Source organism: Elephas maximus, chromosome 4, assembly GCF_024166365.1.
Source record: "Elephas maximus indicus isolate mEleMax1 chromosome 4, mEleMax1 primary haplotype, whole genome shotgun sequence".
Classification (NCBI taxonomy): Eukaryota; Metazoa; Chordata; class Mammalia; order Proboscidea; family Elephantidae; genus Elephas; species Elephas maximus.
In genome coordinates this window covers 73,401,905-73,422,780 of record NC_064822.1, presented here as the reverse complement: position 1 = coordinate 73,422,780, position 20,876 = coordinate 73,401,905, and the positions used below count along the sequence as shown (strand labels likewise).

The following is a 20,876-nucleotide window of genomic DNA, read 5'->3' as shown; positions in this document are numbered from 1 at the left end:
TCTCCATCCTGTAGGGTTGCTAGGAGTCAGAATCAACTCCACGGTAGTGGGTTCCGGTTTTTTTTTTTGGCGGGGGGGGGGGGGCGGGGGGTGATTTACATGATTGCAGCCCTTTAGGGAGTAACCAGTTTTTTAAAAAGATAACTTAGTTCCTCCATCTCTGGCTGCTACTTGACAGAACAAATCTCTGGAGACAGGAATGAATCTTTTGAAATTATGTAGATTTATGGGTTTGATTAAGGATGAATATATACGACTTGCATTTCTTCAGTCTCTTCCTATAGTCCAAAGTTTTTGAGCAAGAAGTTGTAAAGTGGACCATTGATGTAAATTGATTCAAAGTCTAAGTTCAATGCTCATCATGAAACTTCAGGAGAACAGTTTCAGAGAGCTCACTGTAATCTCTGCTCCTCTAATAGACTGGGATATCTTCTGGAGATGAAGTGAACCTCAATTTTGTATAAATTTACAGATTGTTAAAATATATTATGAGATTGTACAGTATTTATCTCCTATAGTATTTATCAAAGTAATACATGCATCTCTTCTCTTTATCTGTACAAAAATATCCTGGCTCCCATTTAATATTTTATTTGTATTTTATAACACAGTGTTATCTCTAATATGCCTCTCATTGTCCTAACATTCCCCATTTACTCTTTAAAAAAAATCAAGCCAGCAAAAGAAAACTTCTGCACAGTTTGATTTACTTGGTGAATCAGGATTCTTGGCCTGAATTGCCTAATGATCTGAACCAAATTGACTTATATTGAATAGGTTAGTTCTTGATTTGATAAAATTCAACATTTATTGAGTTAGGTGCTTTCACAGATATCAAGATGTATCACACATTTGTGACAGATAAGAAGTGAAGAATCTTTCTTTACTAAATGACTTGTGTTTTTTGCTTGTTTTATGGTAGTTTCTTTCTCCCTTACCATTTCCACATCATTCAGACCATTAGGCCATACTGTTCCCAGTTTGTACTTCAAAAATTGAAGCGTTTTTACAGAAAATAAGAAGAACCCAGGACCAAAGTATTTGAGATAAACATTAAATGAAAATGATAAGTTTGAGAAGAGCGCAGCTTTCCCCCTGTATTTCCATAAGCTGAGAAGCAGCAGCATAAGAAAAGTCATCAGAGCAAGCAGATTGATGGCACCCAATAGTAGGAAAATGTCTATGAGAGGCACTGTGAATGATGGCCAGCCGCACAGGAGGAGCCTACCAGCATCTGACGACCGCCATATTTATTGAAATGGGCACCAACCATCTCTAATACCCCTACGCTAGCTGCCATTCCCACTGGCATCTGCTTAACTTTCCTTAAACTGTCACCAGTCATTTTTCCAGCCATTTCACAGCAAGGCTCTACCCTAAGACTCTTTTAGTCCTTGCCTATTCATTTTCATATGAATCTCCCACCCCTAGCACTTGCAACATCCTGGGAAATAACCCTAAAGTCAAGAGAAGGAGGGTGAGACTCTGGACACATACAGGTTCAGAAAAAGTAAAGTGAGACCCCACTTCCTTCCTCTCACTTATATTTTCTTTAGGGGCATGTAGCAATCAGCTCAACATATTTCACAAAATAAGACAGTTAATGGATCCCTATTGCAAATGAGCAAGATTTCAGCTTTAGTGCTAAAGAAAAATACAGAGTTAATGTATTGAAACTCATCCTTTTTCCAGGCCATCTAAGTGCTGTTTGTGTTCAAAATCCACCTGTCCCTTTCCACAGGACATGCTGAAGTTCTTACCATTTTGGAGGGGGTAGGAGAGAGAAGAACGGTTCCTTGTTGAAAATTACAATGGTAATTACAGGCAGTCCCTGGGTTATGAATGACATCTGTTCCTAAGTCTGTCTTTAAGTTGAATTTATAGTTAAGTTGAGCAGGTACATACAGTTCTTATGTAGTGTCAGTCTGTTTTAGTATATAGTATATATTTTACCTTTCTATGCATATAAAACACTTAAGAAACACTTCCAAACCATGCAATGTTTTCATGAATGTCACAAAGCAGTGCATGCGTTCGTTATTACAAACCACTATATTTAATTTTTAATATAATAGGCTTTATGGCAGTCCATTCTCAAGTACAAGTTGTCCCTAAGTATGATGTTCGTAATCCAGGTACTGCCTGTATAAAGGTAACCTTGGCTTTGGAGTTATGCTCTGGACTGAGGTTGGCAACCTAAGTGAAATGTCAAAGTGACTGCACAGCAGGCTAAAGAGTACATAAGTGCCTCATTCCTCCCTCTCCATCAAACAACCACACTTCACTTCTTCCCCTTTTAGTTTCTCTCTCATGCTTCAGACTTTTTTTGTTCTGTTTGGCACAGCGTATAGGAAAATATGTTTTCTTTTTAAATGAGAAAAAATTCTTTGGTATTATCAGAAGGAAATTCCAATAAAGAACCAGAGTTAATCATTTTCTTTCCTATTCTCAACAAAGTTCCTATTAGGTATCGTGTGGAATAGTAACTTCAAGGGAAGTCTTAAGAATACATACTCATTTATCATGCATGAGGGCCAAAGACTTTATCGTAGGCAGGTGGACATTCCTAGGTTTTTGGCCAATTTAAGCACATCTCAGATATCCTACTTTTGCAAGTGTTACAGCCTTTTCTCTGTGAAAGGCTAGAGTGCCTCCATTTTCAGCATCTAATACCTTCTGATCATAAGACCTTGGTAGGAGACAAATAAGAATAAATTACACACTCTGATCCCAATCACATAAACAAGCAAATTTTCTATTACTGCTCATTCACTGTTCTTATGTACTTCTGAACTGATCACCTAAAAAAATATTTAGTGATGGCTTATTTTTTTTTTTTTTATGATGAGCAAGGCACTGACATACACAGAAATTGGTGTATTAGTGACAAAGATGCAAAAGGCTGTTTTATTTCCTTTCCTAAGCCTGAACAGTCTTCTCTGACATTGTCTGATAATAAAGCTCACATTTACTTAGACGTCCAAATGTAGTAACTAGAAATAGAATTAGTAAGAGTGAAGGTAAGTTAAAGGGTATTCTAGTTATACTCTGAGATGAAATATAATGTTTAGAAAGATTTTCAAATGTGCTACTGCCTTGATTTTTTGAGCAATAATACAGTCTCTTTAGTAACTTATTTCAAGCAGGCTTCGATTTGTTCTTTATTTTAATAAAGCACCACTAGAGGCAAATGGTCTGCCAGGTGACTACTCTATGTACTTACGTTCCAACAGACCCACAAGTCTGTCATCAAAGGTTCTCAGCAAGTACTTTGAAAAAGCATAAAATGTGGACTGGTTTTCTGACATAAATGAATATTTCTCTTGTGCCCCTACTTATCACTAACTTTCTTAAACAGGGGAAAATTGGTCTCCATAGACTTTGTGGCTTTTTGGAGGATCTCTAAGACTGGCCCCGTAGTCTTGACAATTTCCTCCAACTGATTTGCAGCTGATTCTATGGGATTCTTGGCATTCTCATCTTTTAGCGCCTCCTGCAATTTTTTCAACATATCTGTTGTGTTGGTTTCAGGAGGACCTGAACTCATGCTTTCCCCAGATGTGGTGGTATCTGATTGCTCTTTGGTGTCTTTCCTATAGAAGTCACTCAATCGAAGATTCATGATGGGAAATTTCATCAAGAGTGTAATAGAAGATATCAAAATCCCAAGGACGTTGCCACGACTCAGAACAGAGACAATGAGTGGTATATGGGCATTTTTGAACACTGTTTTGGCTGCCTGATGCAACTCCTTTACGTTGGTACTCTGCTCGACCACAGAGCTCACAGCTGTTGCAATCTTAGAATGTAAAGGCTCATCTTGCATGTTTTTGTTCATCGTATCCACTACAGATTGCATCTCCGTAACAATTTTGAGCATTTGTTCAAAGAAATCCTTAATGTTAACATCTTCCTTCACGGCTGTCAAGAGGATCTGAGTATTCATATTTCGGTTAAACAATTCGATAAGTGTGTTTGTGAAGGAAGAAATATCTTGTATGTGAAAGAAGAACATTTTGGCAGCTTGAGCCAGCCTCTCTCTATCCTCCTGTGGCTTTGAAGACATTTCTCCAATAAAGAAGTTGTAGCACTGCAAAACAAAGCAGTAATCCAAGTGAAAACTAAAAGCAGATTTGTAACCATAAATAGACTGAAAGTATACTTTAAACATGAGGGTGCCTCCTGTCAAGGGCAAGAAAGGTACACAAGCTTGAATAAGTAGACAAGATTTAGAGTATGCTTTCTCCCATTTTATTTATTTATTTGCTTTTCATTCTTCACTTCTTTATCATGTTATCTAGTACTTGGTCTGTGACACTGGAATATAATACAGAGAAGATTTTGGCAAAAGCAACTAAAAAGTAAGAAAAGGACAGAGAGAAGAAGCATATTCAGAAAGCTTCAGTGTCTAAAGGAGCTCAAATACACATTTCAAGTTTGGATAAAGACAATAGCAGCTCCATAAAATCCAGAGGTCACCTCACAGGTCTCTAAGCTCACCCCTTCTGCAGAGCCTGTGTAGCTCTTTGGGCCTCACCCTTTCCAAAGATGATTAAGGCTTTCTAATGCAACCTTCTAAAATGTCTGTTCTATTGTCTGAAAATGTTTCCATACCTTCATTACAACTCTTCCTCTCCTGCTATGGAGAGGAGTATTTAATATCTGTCACCAATGTTCATGAGCCTCTCTTTTGGATCTCTTCTAGAATTCTGCTCTGTCAATCATCTCCCCTTTCTTTTGTATCCTCCATCTCTCCTCTTCATTGTTATTTGTGCTTTCACTACACACGTGCTCATCCCCTAGTTTGCTACTTAGTTAAAAAAAAAAATAAAGTTTAACCCAGATTTCCCTTCAAGTGATGATTCCATCTCATTCTTTCCTTCAATTGTCAAATTTCTCAAAAGAGAAATTCCTTCAACCTACAGCAAACCTGTTGCCATCAAGTCAACTCGGACTCACAGCGACCCTATAGGACACAGCAGAACTGCCCCATAGGGTTTCCAAGGCTGTAAATCTTCATGGAAGCACACTGCCACATCTTTCTCCTTCAGAACAGTTGGTGGGTTCGAACCGCCAACCTTTTGGTTAACAGCTGAGCACTTAACCACCATACAACCAGGACTCCTTGAGAAATTCTTCATATCACTGTAATTTGTTGTCTGTCTCCCATTACTTTACTATAGGGCACCAATGACTTCCAATTTTCAAATCTATTGACCTATTTCCAGGCCATCTTGAGTTCTCTGTATTACTTAAAATTGCTGAGTACCTCTTCCGACTGAAAAATGTTATCTTCCTCAGACCTCCATGATGTTGCACAACTCTGGTCCTCCTATAACCTAAGCATTTATTTTCATCCTTCACAGGCTTCTCGTCTTCCTCACACCACCACAAGACTCTCCATTCTCCTGTTCTCCCCGGCTGTGCCATTGGCCCTCATTATATTCTATGCTTTCTCTCTTGTAGATTTCATCTGTTCCCATCGCTACAAATGCCACATGTATGCAGATAACTCCTAAATCTCCTAGTGTAGCCCAGACAGCTCTCCTGAACTCCAGAGCCACATTTCCAACTATCTACAGAGCCCTGGTGGCACAGTGGTTAAAAGGTACGGCTGCTAACCAAAAGGTCGGCAGTTGGAATCCACCAGGTGCTCCCTGGAAACCCTATGGGGCAGTTCTGCTCTGCCCTATAGGGTTGCTATGACTCGGAATCTGCCTGAGGCAACATGTTTGGTTTTTGGTTTTATTGGCCCTCCCAAGTGGAAACTGTACCAGTACTCTCCATACAGTGTATCCCAAACTGTACTCATCTCCTCAGGCCCCAAGAGCTGTTGATTCTCTGCATTTATTTCCATCTAACCCCTCCTTTGCATTCCTATAAATACGACTCTGTTAGCAGACATTACCTCTCACCTAGACCATTTTAATAGTTTCACATTGGTCTCCAAACTTTTGGTCCAGGGGTCACAAAAAACTGGCAATCCACAGGATGTATTTTGTTTGGCCCACCACAATATATTTTCAAAATTTGTATGAGTTGCCAAATTTAAAAATTGAAAGAAAGAAATCTGGATGTGATTAGCTGACAACACTAAGCCCCTGCTCCCAGTTGGAAAAATTACTTAGAGCTGAGTCTATTCCTTTTAGACTAGACATTCACCCTCCACACCCTATCGTCTTATACTAAACATTTTAATTGCTCACATCACTTGTCCAGGTACTATAGGAATTGGGGTTGATGACCCACGCTTTACTGTCCATACCCACTAACCCAGTTCATATAAAGTGACCTTCCTGAAATCCAAACCTCCTCATATTATCCCATAACTAAAAACTTTCAATGGTTCAATATTGCCAAGAGAATAAAATAGTTTCCTAGCATGATATTTGAGAGTCCATGAGTGGTGAAAACAATTAACGTGGTTGGCTGCTAACTGAAAGGTTGGAGGTTCAAGTCCACCATGAGGCAGCTCAAAAGAAAGGCCTGGCAATCTACTTTCAAAAAATCAGCCATTAAAATCCCTATGGAGCACAGCTGTACTCTGAAACACATGCATCACCATAAGTCAGAATCGACACAATAGCGACTGATTTTAACATGGCATTTGAGGCCATCCACTAACTAGTCTCAATTTCCACTACTTTCCTTTCCTTTAAACCCTGGTGGTGTAGTGGTTAAAAGCAATGGCTGCTAAAAGGTCTGCAGTTTAAATCCACCAGGTGCTCCTTGGAACCCTATGGGGGCAGTTCTGCTCTGTCCTATAGGGTCGCAATGAGTCAGAATCAACTTGACGGCAACAGGTTTGGTTTTGGCTTCCTTGTTCCCTTACCCTCTCCTATATGCCCTATTCCAGCAGCATGGTGGATTAAGTATGTTCCCTAAAAATGTTTTACAATTGTTTTGTTCAGCTCCTCTGCTCACAGTGTTCTCTCTCCCTTGCATTGTTTCCTGCATGCCCTATCCGCCACACATCTGTTGAAATTCTATTTATCCATCCACGCGCAGTTCAGATACACCGACCACACACACTTTTTCTGTCTTTCCCCATGCTTCTCCATGGTGAGGCCCTAGGATATGTCAAAGGCAAAATGATCCACTGGGAAACAGTAAAATAACACCCAAACGAGCCCTTCTTTGGGACTATAGCGCAGTAACTTTAGGTTTTACAAGTCTCCTGGCTGGCTGCTAGGTTCTATATCCTCTCCTCCCCATTCCCTGAAGGAGTTATTCTTGTTAACATATTAAGAAAAGCTACCACCTAGTAAATTTTTGCCACATATACCGTGTGAAGTGATTTACATGCATTATCTCATTTAATGCTGGTGACCATTCATAAGTTATATACTATTACTCACATTACACCAATGGAAAAACTGAGAGAAATGAAGTGACTCGCCCAGGGCTACATGGCTAGTAAGTGGTGCTCTAGGTACACAAAATCAGGACTGTCTGACTCTAGAGCCTGTGGCCTTTCTACTAAGTTACACTGGGGCTGAGTGATTCTCATGCCCGTCAGGTGTCTTTGCTGCAGGAGAATAAATGGAGATCAGGATAGAACCCAGAGAGAGAAGAACGGAAGATTCTGGTCTAGGCTTTTAGGGGAAAGGAGTCAGTGGGTCTTTAAGGTTCTTATATCATCAAGACAATTCACCGAGAGATCATGGCATCTTATATCAGCAAGACAATTCACCAAGAAGAAAGATCATGGCAAAGAGAAGAACCCCTTAGCCAAGGAAGAGTAAAATAATAATAATAAAAACATACACACACATTTTGGCTAAAAATATCTGGATTTATCTCTTGAGAACCTCAACAAAGCATCAGCGATAGATGGGGATTGGCGGTGGGTATAAATGCAACAGAAGCCAAAGGAACCTTGGTATGGAATAGTAGATAAGATGGAATCCCAAAGTCTGACAGCTGCAATCAAGGGGTCATCTTCTCTAGCCTCATTGTATAGCATTTTTCAACAATAAAAAGTTCATTAAGGAACAGAAAATAAGTTTTACCACTTTACTAAGTTCATACTAATATAGGAAACAGAAGAATTCTGAAGACTAGGCAATGCAGAAATAGCCCATGAACAAGACAAGCAGAGGGACCCAGCAGACTAGCAAAGCCTGTGGGTCATCACATTCCTGCAGAAGCAGCCAGATGAATCTAGAGGAAAAAGCACTTCACCAGTGCTCCAAAACAACTGCTGAGACTACTGAACAGAAACACAGCAAGGTAAGCAATATGGATTTTTCTATTAGTGTTAATATAACACTCTGTTTCTTGATATTCAGGGCAACTTGAACTAACATGGCAGCCTTGAATCCTAGTCATAAAAAATTAATATAATAAAGTAACAAAACATTTTTGTTATAACAGGACCCCATGGCATGTTGCTTGTAATTATTTTTTCTCTGAAAACACTAGGCAAGGAAAAAAATGAACAACATCTAGGATAGGAGCAAGTCAGAGGGGAAGGTAAGCAGTAAAGACATCAATTTTAGAAAGAATTAAGAATGAAGTGACACTTGGGTGCTGCATGTGGGTAGGCAGTGATATTTCCTTTTACGTCTTTGACGTTAATATAGACACTCAGCATACCTCTGTTGAAAGAATGAATATGGGATCTAACACTAGTTAATGCATAGTGTTTATATGCCTTCAAAAGTTATATTACATTTAATTATCACTGGGCATTTGCTGTTTGTCTGCCAATAGACTGTTACCTTCTTGAAGGCAAGGAACAACATTCACTTTTTCTTTAAATGCCTCAAGGTATACAGCAAAGGCTTCCCAAATGAGCACTTGATAAATGTTGATGAATGACCTTGATATTCTGCTTTTGGTCAGAAACAGTCTTAACTTCTTTTTTTATTAAAGACCATGGTTTTGATTTGAATTAAAGAAGGCTCAGAAGTAGTAAACAGCTGTTATTTTCTCTAGAAAGACATCTGGCATTACCTGTACCTTATTCCCACATTCCCAAATAGTGAACCTTGCATGATAGCTGGATCCAATATGGATAGTGAGGAAAAGTGACAGCAGGGAGAAACGAAAAATCTCAGAGAGTACTAAGGACTAAACAGAGATACAAACAGAACACCAATTTTTTCTTTCTTTTTTAAATTTTATTATGGAAAAGTTCAGACACATGCAAAAGTAGAGATGATAATATAATAAGCTATACGTACCCATGACCCAGCTTTAAAAATCAATCAACACAGGTTTCTATAACCCTACCTACTCTCCCTTCCAGATTATTTAGGAGCAAAATTCAAACACCACCTCACTTCATCTTTCACATTTTCAGTGTGTATTTCTAAAAATGCAAGCACTCTCTTTTTTGAAATTTAAGCATACAAAAAAAACCAAAAACCAAACCCATTGCCATTGGGTCGATTCCCACTCGCTCCCCAAATCAACAATATTTAAACAGGACTGTCTTTGACTTTAAAATAGACATACTGTTAAAGAAGAATGAAGTGGGAAGACTGATACTGCCAACTTCAAGGCTTATTACAAAGCTACAGTAATTAAGAGTTCGATGTTGGTGAAAGAATAGACAAATATATCTGTGGGACAGAACAGAGAGCCCAGAAACAGACCCAACAAATAGACCCAGTGTCCTACTGTAAAAATTTATTTTGGGTAACAGTGAAAAAGCTTTCAGATAGCAATTTACAATACATATCAAAAGTAATAAAAAAATAAATTCCACCAGAAATTATCCTGGGGAAATAATCCAGATGATGAGGGGGAAAAAAAATATTTGCAGCAAAATTCTCATTATAATGCTATTTATGATAATAAAGGTATTGAGGAATTATTAAATTATGGCAAAGATATTTTATGGAATATTTTAAATAACCAATAAAATAATGATTATAAAACTGGATATATGGAGAAGTACTTAAGCAAATTAATGTAAGATAAAAATTTTATTGATGCTATTATTACCACTTTGCAAAAATATACATACATATGAACAGATTTGGGGAAGAAATAATGAAAAGCAAAAATAATTAAGATGGTGGGTTTATGGGTGCTTTTTCCTCTATTACAAAAATTACATACTATTGAGAATGTCTTTATAATATTTTAAAATACTTTGTTTTATCAAAACGTTTACTTTTAATTTCTTCATATTATAATTCTACCATCAAAGCGAAAATCACATCACTTTTGCCATGAAGCTTCCTCTGATCACCTCGATATTAATTTTTCCCTTTAAATTCCTATAATACTTGACAATCAAAAGTATCGACGTCTCTCCATTTGTTTATCTTGAGGTTAACAGAACCAACACCTTTTTGTAAGCCATGCCTTCAGGTAACAGCATATGATAGCTATTAAAAATATTTCCCTTTTTTTCAGGGTAAGGAGGATTCCTCTCACCTAAATATCTGAAGAAAGATGTAGCTGGTGACAGCCAATGCACTATTTTATTCACAAAATTATCCTGGTTTTAATCCGAATGTGATAAACAAATGATAAATTTTCATTTTTTCAAAAAACACTAAAAAACTGTATAGTATCCCTACTAAACCTAGACTTTAAGATACAAATTGTCTATACATTTCTAGCAGTTCTTACATGCTGTTTAGTCTTGAATTTTTACTCCTCAGTTCAACACAATTGCTGAGGTTAGATACAGTAAGCTCCAGTCTTTGTTTCAGTTCTAATTTCCTAAAACATGCTTATCGCTGGTATCACCAGTTCCAGATTTCCTTTTCATGTCAGAATACAAGTGATTTACAAATTTTGCATTAACAACAGAGCTTTCTCCTGAAATAAAATTTTACCCACTCAGTACTCAAATGTGCAGAACACAAAAAATCAAAGCTACTTCGACAAGGGCTCAGGGGGAATACCAGAGGCCTGGAGCTCCACCTGCTGGCTATCCCTTCCCCATCTGGCTGCCCCCCAAAATACCAAACTCGTTGCCAACAAGTTCGACTCTTAGCAACCCTACAGGACAGAGTAGAACTGCCCCATAGGTTTTCCAAGGCTATAAATCTTTACGGAAGCAGACTGCCAAGTCTTTCGCGGAGCAGGCTGGTGGGATCCAACCTCTGACCTTTCGGTTAGCAGCCAAGCACTTAACCACTGTACCACCAGGGCTCCTACTTCACAAACTACTATAATAAAATAACAGCAAAAACTCTGCTGTATAAAAGTAGATGGTAACCGCCCAAACTGAACTTATTACTGACAGGAATCATCGCTATGTGATAACTCAAATTACATAAAATTTCAAATTTCTCATACAAAACAGATCTCTGAGTGGAGCAAACAGTTTGCGCCAGGCTCCTGACCAGCTGCTAACTGAAAGGTTGGCAGTTTGAACCCACCCAGGGGCCCTAAGCAATCTGCTTCCATAAAGATTACAGCCAAGAAAACTCTATGAAACTCAATTCTACTCTGTAACACATGGGGTTGCCATGAGTCAGCATCAACGTGACCCAAACAGGTTTGGTTTTGGTTTTATTAAGCAAAAGGTGCAGGTATCAGAGCTGGACTAAGAAGTCCACCAGTTAGATGGCTATGTGGTGGTGCTAGTCTTTAAAAGTCACCAGTTCATCACTGAAAACGCAGCAAGATGGAGAAAAGTATACGGCCCAGAACTCCTCTCAGGTACTTACTGCATATGGTTGGTGAGATACCCCTTGAGGCACGCCTAATAACAACCATAATCTTTATGGAAAGTGACTCCAATTAATTGCAGGGCTTTTGTTTTGCTGGGTGGAGTAAGCAATTTGGGAGTCAGAACTAAATTGTTCAAGGAAATAGCTGAAACGCAGCACATTGCCAACTATGTTTCTTCACATGGTGTTTAAGCTCTCCTCTAAGTGTCAAACACATGTTTGACAATATCAGTGTGAAAGGGTACAAACTGTTAACCTTCCCTGGGTAACCAAATGTCTGCATGTGTTTCCAGTGTCATATGTATTAAAGTGTAGGTTATTCAAAATTTGAATTTGCCCAAGTCAAGCACTGCCTGTATCAATTTTTTATGACATGTCACTTTCAACTTGACCTTGTAGTTTTAGACCTGTCTTAACGTCCTAACTAGATTAGAATTTCCATAAAAGCAAGGGCCGTGTCTTTTTCATTTTTGTATGTTCTACAGAGCCTAACATAGTAAAGTCACTCTATTTAGATAAATTGTCACTGAATTGCTTCCTTTTCCAGGTCCTTCAAATCTTACCTACCCAAAACAATTCACTAGCTTTGCCTTCAAACCTCACTTCCCCTCCTCTTAATTCTTTAGCATTTCTTATCTCACTGTTGGGATGGAAACAATCTTGAGCTGTGTTAAGCACTGGAGCTTAGACACCCCTAAGCAGGTGGGGGGGAGGAGCTCCAGGAAGTATATTTTTGTGAGGGTACCTCCCACCCCACGGTAAAAAAAGAACTAGGAAGGTAAGCTTCACTCAGAAAAAACAAATTTTTCATTAGAAGTGAAAAATAATCTCTCTTACTCAAACTTGTTATTGACACAAAATGATTGATCCATGCCTGACTCGTAGGAAGAAGAAAGAGCACGTGGAAACGGCTTGAGCATTTAAAAAAAAAAAAGGGGGGGGGGGGGGGAATGTTACTTTTATACTTGAAAAAGTATCATGTATCTGATTTCTGGAAAGATTTAACTTTTTCTATCACTTTATTAGCTCCTATTCCTCCTTTTGGAGGAGCCCTGGTGGCACAGTGGTAAACCGCTTGGTTGCGAACTGAAAAGTCAGCAATTTGAACCCACCAGGTGCTCCGCAAGAGAAAGATGTGGCACTTTGCTTCCCTAAAGATTAACAGCCTTGGAAACCTATAGGGCAGTTCTACTCTGTCCTATTGGGTCACTGTGAGTCGGAATTGCCTCAACAGCACGGGTTTGGGATTTTTCATTTTTTTTTTTTCTTCTTTTACTACCTGTTCAGGGTTGTTTGCTTACTTAGTTATTAGATTATTACTGGGTTTTTTAATTAATAATAATGCTCTTTAGAAATTAATTTTTTCATTTTTCTTGCATTTTTTCCAGTTGACTTTCAGCTGTCTTTACGTGGATTTTTTTATTAGTCAAATTTTTTTGTAACTTTTTTCATTAGTTTTAAACTTATACAGTTGCCCTTCATAGAGACATTTGAAAATTTTCCACTATTTTCTTCTATCTTTTTTGTGTGTGTGTGTGTGTATTATACTAATAAAAATGTTGTATCAACTTTTAACCCCAAAGACTAGCTCATTATGCCAGGACTATTTACAGAATAATAATTTCAATTGTTTTTGAGATTCTATATTTATCATATATTTAATATATAGAAGGGTCTGATCAGGGCTATTTTGTTTCATAAATCCATCTACCCTTGCACCTCTAAAATACCGTTTAGTATTGTGTTTTGAGAGTTTTAATATTGGGGGCAGGGGACTTCCCATCATTACCTTTCCTGAAAAATAAGTAGTCTAACCTATACAGTCTTTCAGACACATTTTAGGATCAATTTACTGAGCTGTGTTAAAACAATGAGTTAACGGGGAAGGAACTGGCTACTTGAAAGCATTTAACCTCCCATCTGGGGGTCCCATCTAGGAGGAAGGTTCGCCTCTCCATTTGATTATCTTTAGGTAAATAGAACCACACAATGAGTTAACGGGGAAGGAACTGACTACTGGGAAGCATTTAACCTCCCATCTCGGGGTCCCATCTGGGAGGAAGGTTCACCTCTCCATTTGATTATCTTTAGGTAAATAGAACCACACACCTTTTCTGTAAACTATGCCTTTTTGGATAATGGCATATAAGAGCTGCTAGAAATTTTTCCACTTTTTCAGGGTAAGAAAGATTCCTCTCACCTAAATATCTGAAAAGGTAGGTAGTGGTGATCTTCCGAATTCAAAGTCAGGAACTGGAGCTTTCATGACACAATCTGAAAACCAGAGGCCAAAAAAAGAAAAAATGCTTAAAGGAAAATTCCTATGAGAAAAAAGAGAAATCAAAGTACAAATATGTGGCTATCAAATTGCAGTTTGCAATTCCTTGGTGAGTTTTGAGAACGTTTAATAAGGCTCTTAACAATTTATTTAAATGCAATTTAATAGATTAGAAAGTACAGATTTTTTTAAGTATTGTTCTGAGAATATTTGTTTCTATCACAGATGCATATGTGTACTGGGTCATGGATAAAAATGAATTTCTGACCGTGGTCAATTTTACTCTACCAGAAGCTTCCGGTTTATTTTTCTAACAACATAAATGATTATGTTTCTAACCCATTTTAGAAAATTTCCCTTTCCATTTCCAAATTATATCTTTATGACTTGAAGAATATTTTCATGTTTACTTTCTTGAGAGAAAACTGTCTCCAGCCCTTCAACACGTGCTTGAAGTTCCTTATATCCAGACTAAGAACCATGATCCTAGAGTAGAAACAGTGTAGACAGGGTCCAAATTAATCAGGATGCTGGTTACTCAAAGAGTGAACGTGCCAGGTCTCACAGATACAGAAAGAGCACTCCCTTAGGTACCGTTCTAACTTGGAACTGAAGCCATTCTCGGAGATCACCTTTCAGCCAAATAATAGACAGGCTTATAAAATAAACAGTAACACTCGTGAGGAAAGTGCTCCTTAGAACAATCATCTGAGGCCAAAAGGGCAACATCTGCCCAAAAGCAAAGATAAGAAGACAGGAAGGGGCAGGAAAACCAGATGAATAGAAATGGGGAACTCAGGGTGGTATTGGGGAAAGTGCTGCTACATCTCAAGGACTGCAACCAATGTCATGGGACAATTTGTATATAAACTACTGAAGGGAAACCAATTTACTCTGTAAACTCTCACCTAAAGCACGCGCACACACACACACATGGTTATTAAATATTCCTGGAAAATAAGCATGTTTATTTATTAATAATCAGATGCTAAACGCAAATACTTCCTATCTGAGAGTTCCCCACCACAAAATCCAAAGCTTCAATTTATGTATTAATAGGTTGTATTTTTTTATTTTGCTACCCACATTTCCCAGATACTGACTCTAAGTTTCATAAATGTAATTGTTTTAAAGATTGTTTTCTGAGGAATTCCTCAAATATCCTATCACTACTTTATTTTATTTTATTTTTTTTTTTACTTTGCTAAGCATGGAGTAAAAGATTTCCTGGTGAAATCTACAGATAGCAGATTTTTTCAAGATTTTTAGTGAAGATTAATGTTTTTATTTTTCAGAGACCACATTTGAAATATGGCTCAGAGTGACTTGCTCTACCCAGAGAACCCGAGGAGGAGGCAGGAAGTAAACCGTCTTCACCAGCAGCTCCTTGATTATTTATCGGACAGCTTCCATATCACCAATAAGCTGATTGGGGTTCTAAATATGCACTTGGGGTGCAAGCTTGCCTCGATTGAGATGAAAGGAGATGGAACCATCAAAGAAAACTGCGATATTATTATCCAGGCCATGATGAAAATTCAAAAGGAATTGCAAAAGGTTGACGAGGCACTAAAAGATAAACTAGAGCCAACGCTTTATAGAAAACTTCAGGACATTAAGGAAAGGGAGACAGAGAAAATTGCAATAGTACAAAAGGTTATTTCAGTCATCCTGGGAGAAGCCACTTCTGCAGCCAGTGCAGTGGCTGTGAAACTCATAACCTCAAATGTCACAACAGGCATAATTAACAAGTTGGTCACTGTTTTAGCTCAAATTGGTGCCTCCCTCCTTGGTAGTATTGGAGTTGCTGTTCTTGGCCTTGGCATAGATATGATCTTCTGTGCTATCCTGGGAGCGGTGGAGAAAACGCAGCTTCAAGCAGCCATCAGAAGTTATGAGAAGCATCTGGTAGAATTCAAGTCAGCCTCGGAGAACTATCATCATGCCATTATTGAGGTCACCAACACAGTGAAACGCCAAATGAAATGAACACCCATTTTGTCACTGGAGTATTTTTCTGCTTTCTTCTCAATAGAAGCATTTTGCTTCCTTGAATAGGCTCATTTTTTATGTGCCCCCTTTTCAGTATATAGGCATAAATAGGGTAATAGTTTAGAACATGCTAAAACCGAATGACTCTGGAGTTTGTTTGTTTTTTTTAATCAACAACCGATGCCTGGATTAGTTAGCACTAGACCCTAAAAGGTAAGGCATTACATCCTGGTATGTCTTTTCGTCCTGCACTACCAGATCAACACTGGGGTAAAAGCTGTTATAGATCAGCAGAGGTAGTCCTACCCTTTCTAATTGCCAGTTACAATTCTTAAAACATACATTGAATGCAAAGACTTGTAATTCTACCACTATCTTCAGACATCATTTAGTTCTAAGTGGACATACTTAGTAAATTCCACCTAGACACAGCCCTGAACCTTCGAATGGAATAGAAATATGACCATATTTTTGACCATCAGAGTAAATACAATTTTCTTTAGACTAGAAAATATTAAATATTGGTTAGTACCAATATGCTTCAGTGATGAAAAGAGGCAGTGGTTCCATAAGCTTCTATTAGTTACACACTGTGATCTGGATGGATTAAAAAATTACAGATAAAAACACAAAGGTTGTTTCTATAATTGCAACGAACCCTGACCAACTTGTGGTGTGATAATTAAATATCCACCAAGGGAATGTTTGAACCCTCTGGAACATTAAAAAATAAAACAAATAAATCCCACCTTTACATGTATGCTGTAGTGGTTAAGTGCTACGGCTGCTAACCAAAGGGTCAGCAGTTCAAACCCACCAGGCGCTCCTTGGAAACTCTATGGGGCGGTTCTACTCTGTCCTATAGGGTCTCTATGAGTCGGAATCAACTCGACGGCACTGGGTTTGGTTTGGTTTGGTTTTTATATATATGTAAAATGCATTTAACATACAAGAGGGGCAGTCCCTACTCTTTAAAAATGTGCCATTTAAAGGAAAGTCATAATTTATTACAAGTTTTCAGAAAAAGAAAATGATTTTATTTTTAATACTAGCAGGAAGGAGGCCACTGCCTTTGCTAGATGAAGCTTTCAGGCCCATTTCATTAATTATCTAATTTCAAGAAAGCTCTGAGGCTATGGAGGCCTAACGGTACAGTTGAATCTTTGTGCCGCTGCAAGTGTTTATTTTCTAAACCCTTCAGCAATTAGTAACTCCCAGTTGAGCTTCTTTAGGTTCTACTCACAAAATTATTAATATACTGTTGATGGGAGAATGTGTTTGTTATAGTTGATTCTTGCACTGAAGTACAACAAAGGTCTTTAAATAAAAAATTTTCTGCATATTTCAAAAGTTAAAAAGCTAAACGACTTTAATTTTTCGAATGTACCCTTTTGAAAATGAAATATTTCTCTCATTACTTTAGTTGCAAAACATCACAATTCTTTTTTTTTTTTTTTCGCTTATCACCTGGTTTATAAGCTTTAATCTACGAGATTTTGTTGTTGCTCTCTTGGGAACTCAAAATTCAGAATAAATTGAAACAAATAAAGAATTTAAAACAGAGGTTAGTTTAGGTACAGGACTTAAACCACTCAGTGCACATTTAAATATTCCGCTGTTCTAGGGTAAAAACATCACAAAGTTATAGTAAAGCAAAAAGAAAGGTTTTATTCTGCATACATTCAGAGGCAGAAGTAGGAAATGGACAAGCATGCTGCCACAGCCATGTCTGCCCGAGTCCAAGGAATATTACAGAATAATCAGTATATATTAACATTACAAATGGGTAAAATTATTGAAAGCTTCACCTTTTCACAGTTTAGCTAAAAAATGCCAAATCACCATGATTCTCCATTTTAAATTCTTTCTTAATAACCATTGGAATGACAGTCGAACAAATCTTACCATTCACTAAACGCTAACACAAAAAGATAAGAGTGGAAAAGTATGTGGGTCTCTGGTGCTGTTAGTTTATGTGAAACGCATTTATGTAAAAGACATTTTCCAAGATTGTACTAGCTATTATCTTTATACTTCAGGGCCCAGCTGATGTGTCCTTGTGAGTCCTTGTGGGTCCCTGAGTCCAGCTCCAGCTGGGTCATTCTTTATACTCAAAGACAGGGAATAATGGCACCAATATTATTGAAGTAGTAAAAATGCTTTTTCTTTAGTGTTTTAATATTAGGGGGAATATATTTTCTCATTTGTTTTAATATAGCTGTATAACAAAAAAACCAAACCCACTGCCATCCAGTCGACTCCGACTTATCTTGGAAACTCTACAGGGAAGTTGTACTCTGTCCTATAGGGTCGCTATGAGTCAGAATATAGCTATATAAGCTGTGATTAATCTCTAGTCCTTGGAAAATGGTGCAGGCTCTTTTCAAAATATAGCTGAGCAGTCTGTTCCGCTCTTAAACAAACACCCGAATACCTTACAACATATTTTCCCTTATTCAAAATAGGCAATTGAGAGCTTGACGTGACTAACGCCATAATGATGCTCTAAGTAATCTCTCAACATTTTTTAATTTCACCAGCTGCACCGGTCTCCAATTCTCACGGGACTCTTTTTTTTTTCTTTTCCTACAACCCCTGGGCGTGACACGCCACTGAAAATTTATTAAACCAATTGCCGCTCTGAAAACTGGGAACAAAAATATTCACGGATTCGGGGACAGATTTTATACACATAAGGGCTAATACGGCGCTGAAGACGGCACAACCCCTCACATGCCTCAGTTGGGCACTACTCTGTTTATCAAGTTTAAGCAAGGTTCCCACATTCACACATACACATACACCTCCACACACACACATACATATAGCGACTTGGCCAGCCTCACACTCGCCCTTGGCAGCCTCAACCTCTCAAGACAATCCCTAGGATGACAGAGGCGATCTTGACAGCCTCAGCAGCCTCAACCTCTCAGACAATCCCTAGGATGACAGAGTGATCTTGATTGCCTCATTCACACACCCAAAAACCAAGACTCTAGAGCCACCAGGAGGCCCTTATGCAAGCCTATTCACGGGATCAGTCATCCGAAGCAACACTTGCTTCAGAAACCAAGAGTCTAAGCCCCCCCAGGCTTGCTCTATCTGCCCTGGCCCTGGCACAACAGGGAGTGGAATCACGGACTCACCCCGGGGTTTTTCCCTCAGCCTGTCTTGTTCCCTGTTTACCTGGTTTTTGTGCAGTCAGGGACCGGGGATGCCGTGGCGAGAATAGGGACCGGGCAATGTTTCCCTTCTGAGGAAAAAAAAAAAACCCTCCAGCAGTCGCTTGAGGGTTAACTGGCCGGTCCGAGCCCCGCCCGGGGCCACCGTGTCTCAAGCAGCAAAAGGGTCCCATCTGGGTCGCCAAAATTTGTTACCACAAATTGCGGGTTCGAGCCGCCTGCCGCAAAGCCAATACTGAGACAGGAGGAGGTAAACAGTAAGAGTATTCAAGAGACAGAGAGGGTTAAATTTTTCCCAAGTTCTGTCTGCCCTAAAGGGTTGATGGGAGGGTTTTATATGGGAAAGATCAGGGTTACCCAATGTTTTGAGCATGTAGTCCATAGATGGTCTTATACATCATAAAACAACTACAAAAACTCTTTATTAAACTAAAGATAAACATGTCAGGCACCTTGGATTCTAATCAGTATATTTACAACAGGCTGAAAAACTCTCATAAGAATCTCTTGGCTAGTGGGGCTGTTTTGCCAAGTCCACTGTAGCTGAGATACGGAGCAAGAAAGCAAACCTTCTTGTCAGTTTGCAGGCTGAAGGCCATTTCTCAAGAGAACAAAGAAAGGAGACATCAAGGCCACAGGAGCTGAGACAGCTCCGCACCCCTTTGGAGGTGACCGGTGCAGCTGGTGCAATTAAAAAATGTTTAGAGATTACTTGGAGCATCATTATGGCGTTAGTCATGTCAAGCTCTCAATCACCTATTTCAAACAAGAGAACACACATTGTAAGGTATTAGGGTGTTTGTTATGCTTAAGAGCGGAAAGGGCTGCTCAGCTATATTTTGAAAAGAGCCTGCACCATTTTCCAAGGACTAGAGATTAATCACAGTTTACACAGCTATACTAAAACAAATGAGAAAATATATTCTAACATTAAAACACTAAAGAAAAAGCATTTTTACTACTTCATTATCTCCTAAATCACTGTTAAAAATTAGTATGTAGCCTTATCAGTATTTTGAAATTTTTTCATTGATTGTCAGAATTGGCCTATATCTAACTTGTTTTCCAATGGGGGAGTACTCAGTTTAAGATCAGAAATAACAAGTATGTCCTTTTAAAATAATTTTTTTTTAAATATTGAAACTTACCTTTAAGAAGAAAAAAGAGGGCACGAGTTTCAAGGAATGTTAGAGGAAAGGAAATGACAAAGACTAGAGATAATTGAATAATCCAAAACGCACAGTGACATCATAGAGGGCTTTGGGCTGGTGAAAAAACCAGCTGGGAAAGTAATTGATATATATCAACCTCGTCATTTGTAAATTTAAAAGTGACTGCACATGTATCCCCTCATCGCCTCTTAAAAAAATAATACTGTAGATTAGCAATCTGGGACCCGAATATGGGCACTGATTTGTTCACACCTACAAACACTGCGTCTATAAACCATTATCGCACGAAACAGTGACAAGTTAACACTTCCCAAAGGCAGGCCCATACTGCCAGGTTCGTAATGAGAACCCAAAACCATGCACAATTATCAGGATGCAGAAACACTACAAAACACAACCCTATCTTTAGCGTACGGGCTCTCAGGTTGCGCAATAAACAGCGCTCCCGGAAATTAGGTCAAGACGCATGGGGGGGGGCAGAGGCCTCGCACCAGCCAATCAGATATCCGCTTTGCTTCCTAGTACTGATTTCTATTGTACCTGGGAACCGTCATTCTACGTGGAGTCCTTCGTAATCCATAAGGGAGGCGGGCTCTTAACCCACAGCCAA

The 20,876-nt window shown here is 38.7% G+C and overlaps 2 protein-coding genes across 4 annotated transcripts; one reads left to right on the top strand and one right to left on the bottom strand.

The window, feature by feature from the left end:
- Window positions 1–8: 8 nt before the first annotated feature.
- C4H12orf60 (chromosome 4 C12orf60 homolog) lies at window positions 9–20,717 on the bottom strand. Of its 3 annotated transcripts, none has more exons than XM_049882539.1 (3): window positions 20,243–20,717; window positions 13,843–13,916; window positions 9–4,090 (listed from the first exon to the last, which is right to left on the bottom strand). In XM_049882539.1, exon 3 carries the CDS (start codon window positions 4,064–4,066, stop codon window positions 3,332–3,334), a length of 735 nt encoding a protein of 244 aa, XP_049738496.1. In that variant the 5' UTR covers window positions 4,067–4,090; window positions 13,843–13,916; window positions 20,243–20,717; the 3' UTR covers window positions 9–3,331. The 3 variants fall into 3 exon arrangements, with proteins under 3 accessions (XP_049738496.1, XP_049738498.1, XP_049738497.1); XM_049882541.1 differs by having other exon boundaries at window positions 20,336–20,717; XM_049882540.1 differs by lacking the exon at window positions 13,843–13,916.
- On the top strand, window positions 8,074–17,245 carry SMCO3 (single-pass membrane protein with coiled-coil domains 3). The gene is made up of 2 exons (XM_049882542.1): window positions 8,074–8,232; window positions 15,216–17,245. Exon 2 carries the CDS (start codon window positions 15,232–15,234, stop codon window positions 15,907–15,909), a length of 678 nt encoding a protein of 225 aa, XP_049738499.1. The 5' UTR covers window positions 8,074–8,232; window positions 15,216–15,231; the 3' UTR covers window positions 15,910–17,245.
- Window positions 20,718–20,876: the final 159 nt, after the last annotated feature.

Bases quoted from the DNA above. Each gene is read 5' to 3' on its own strand.
- C4H12orf60 (XM_049882539.1), bottom strand. From the start codon at position 4,066: ATGTCTTCAAAGCCACAGGAGGATAGAGAGAGGCTGGCTCAAGCTGCC.
- SMCO3 (XM_049882542.1), top strand. From the start codon at position 15,232: ATGGCTCAGAGTGACTTGCTCTACCCAGAGAACCCGAGGAGGAGGCAG.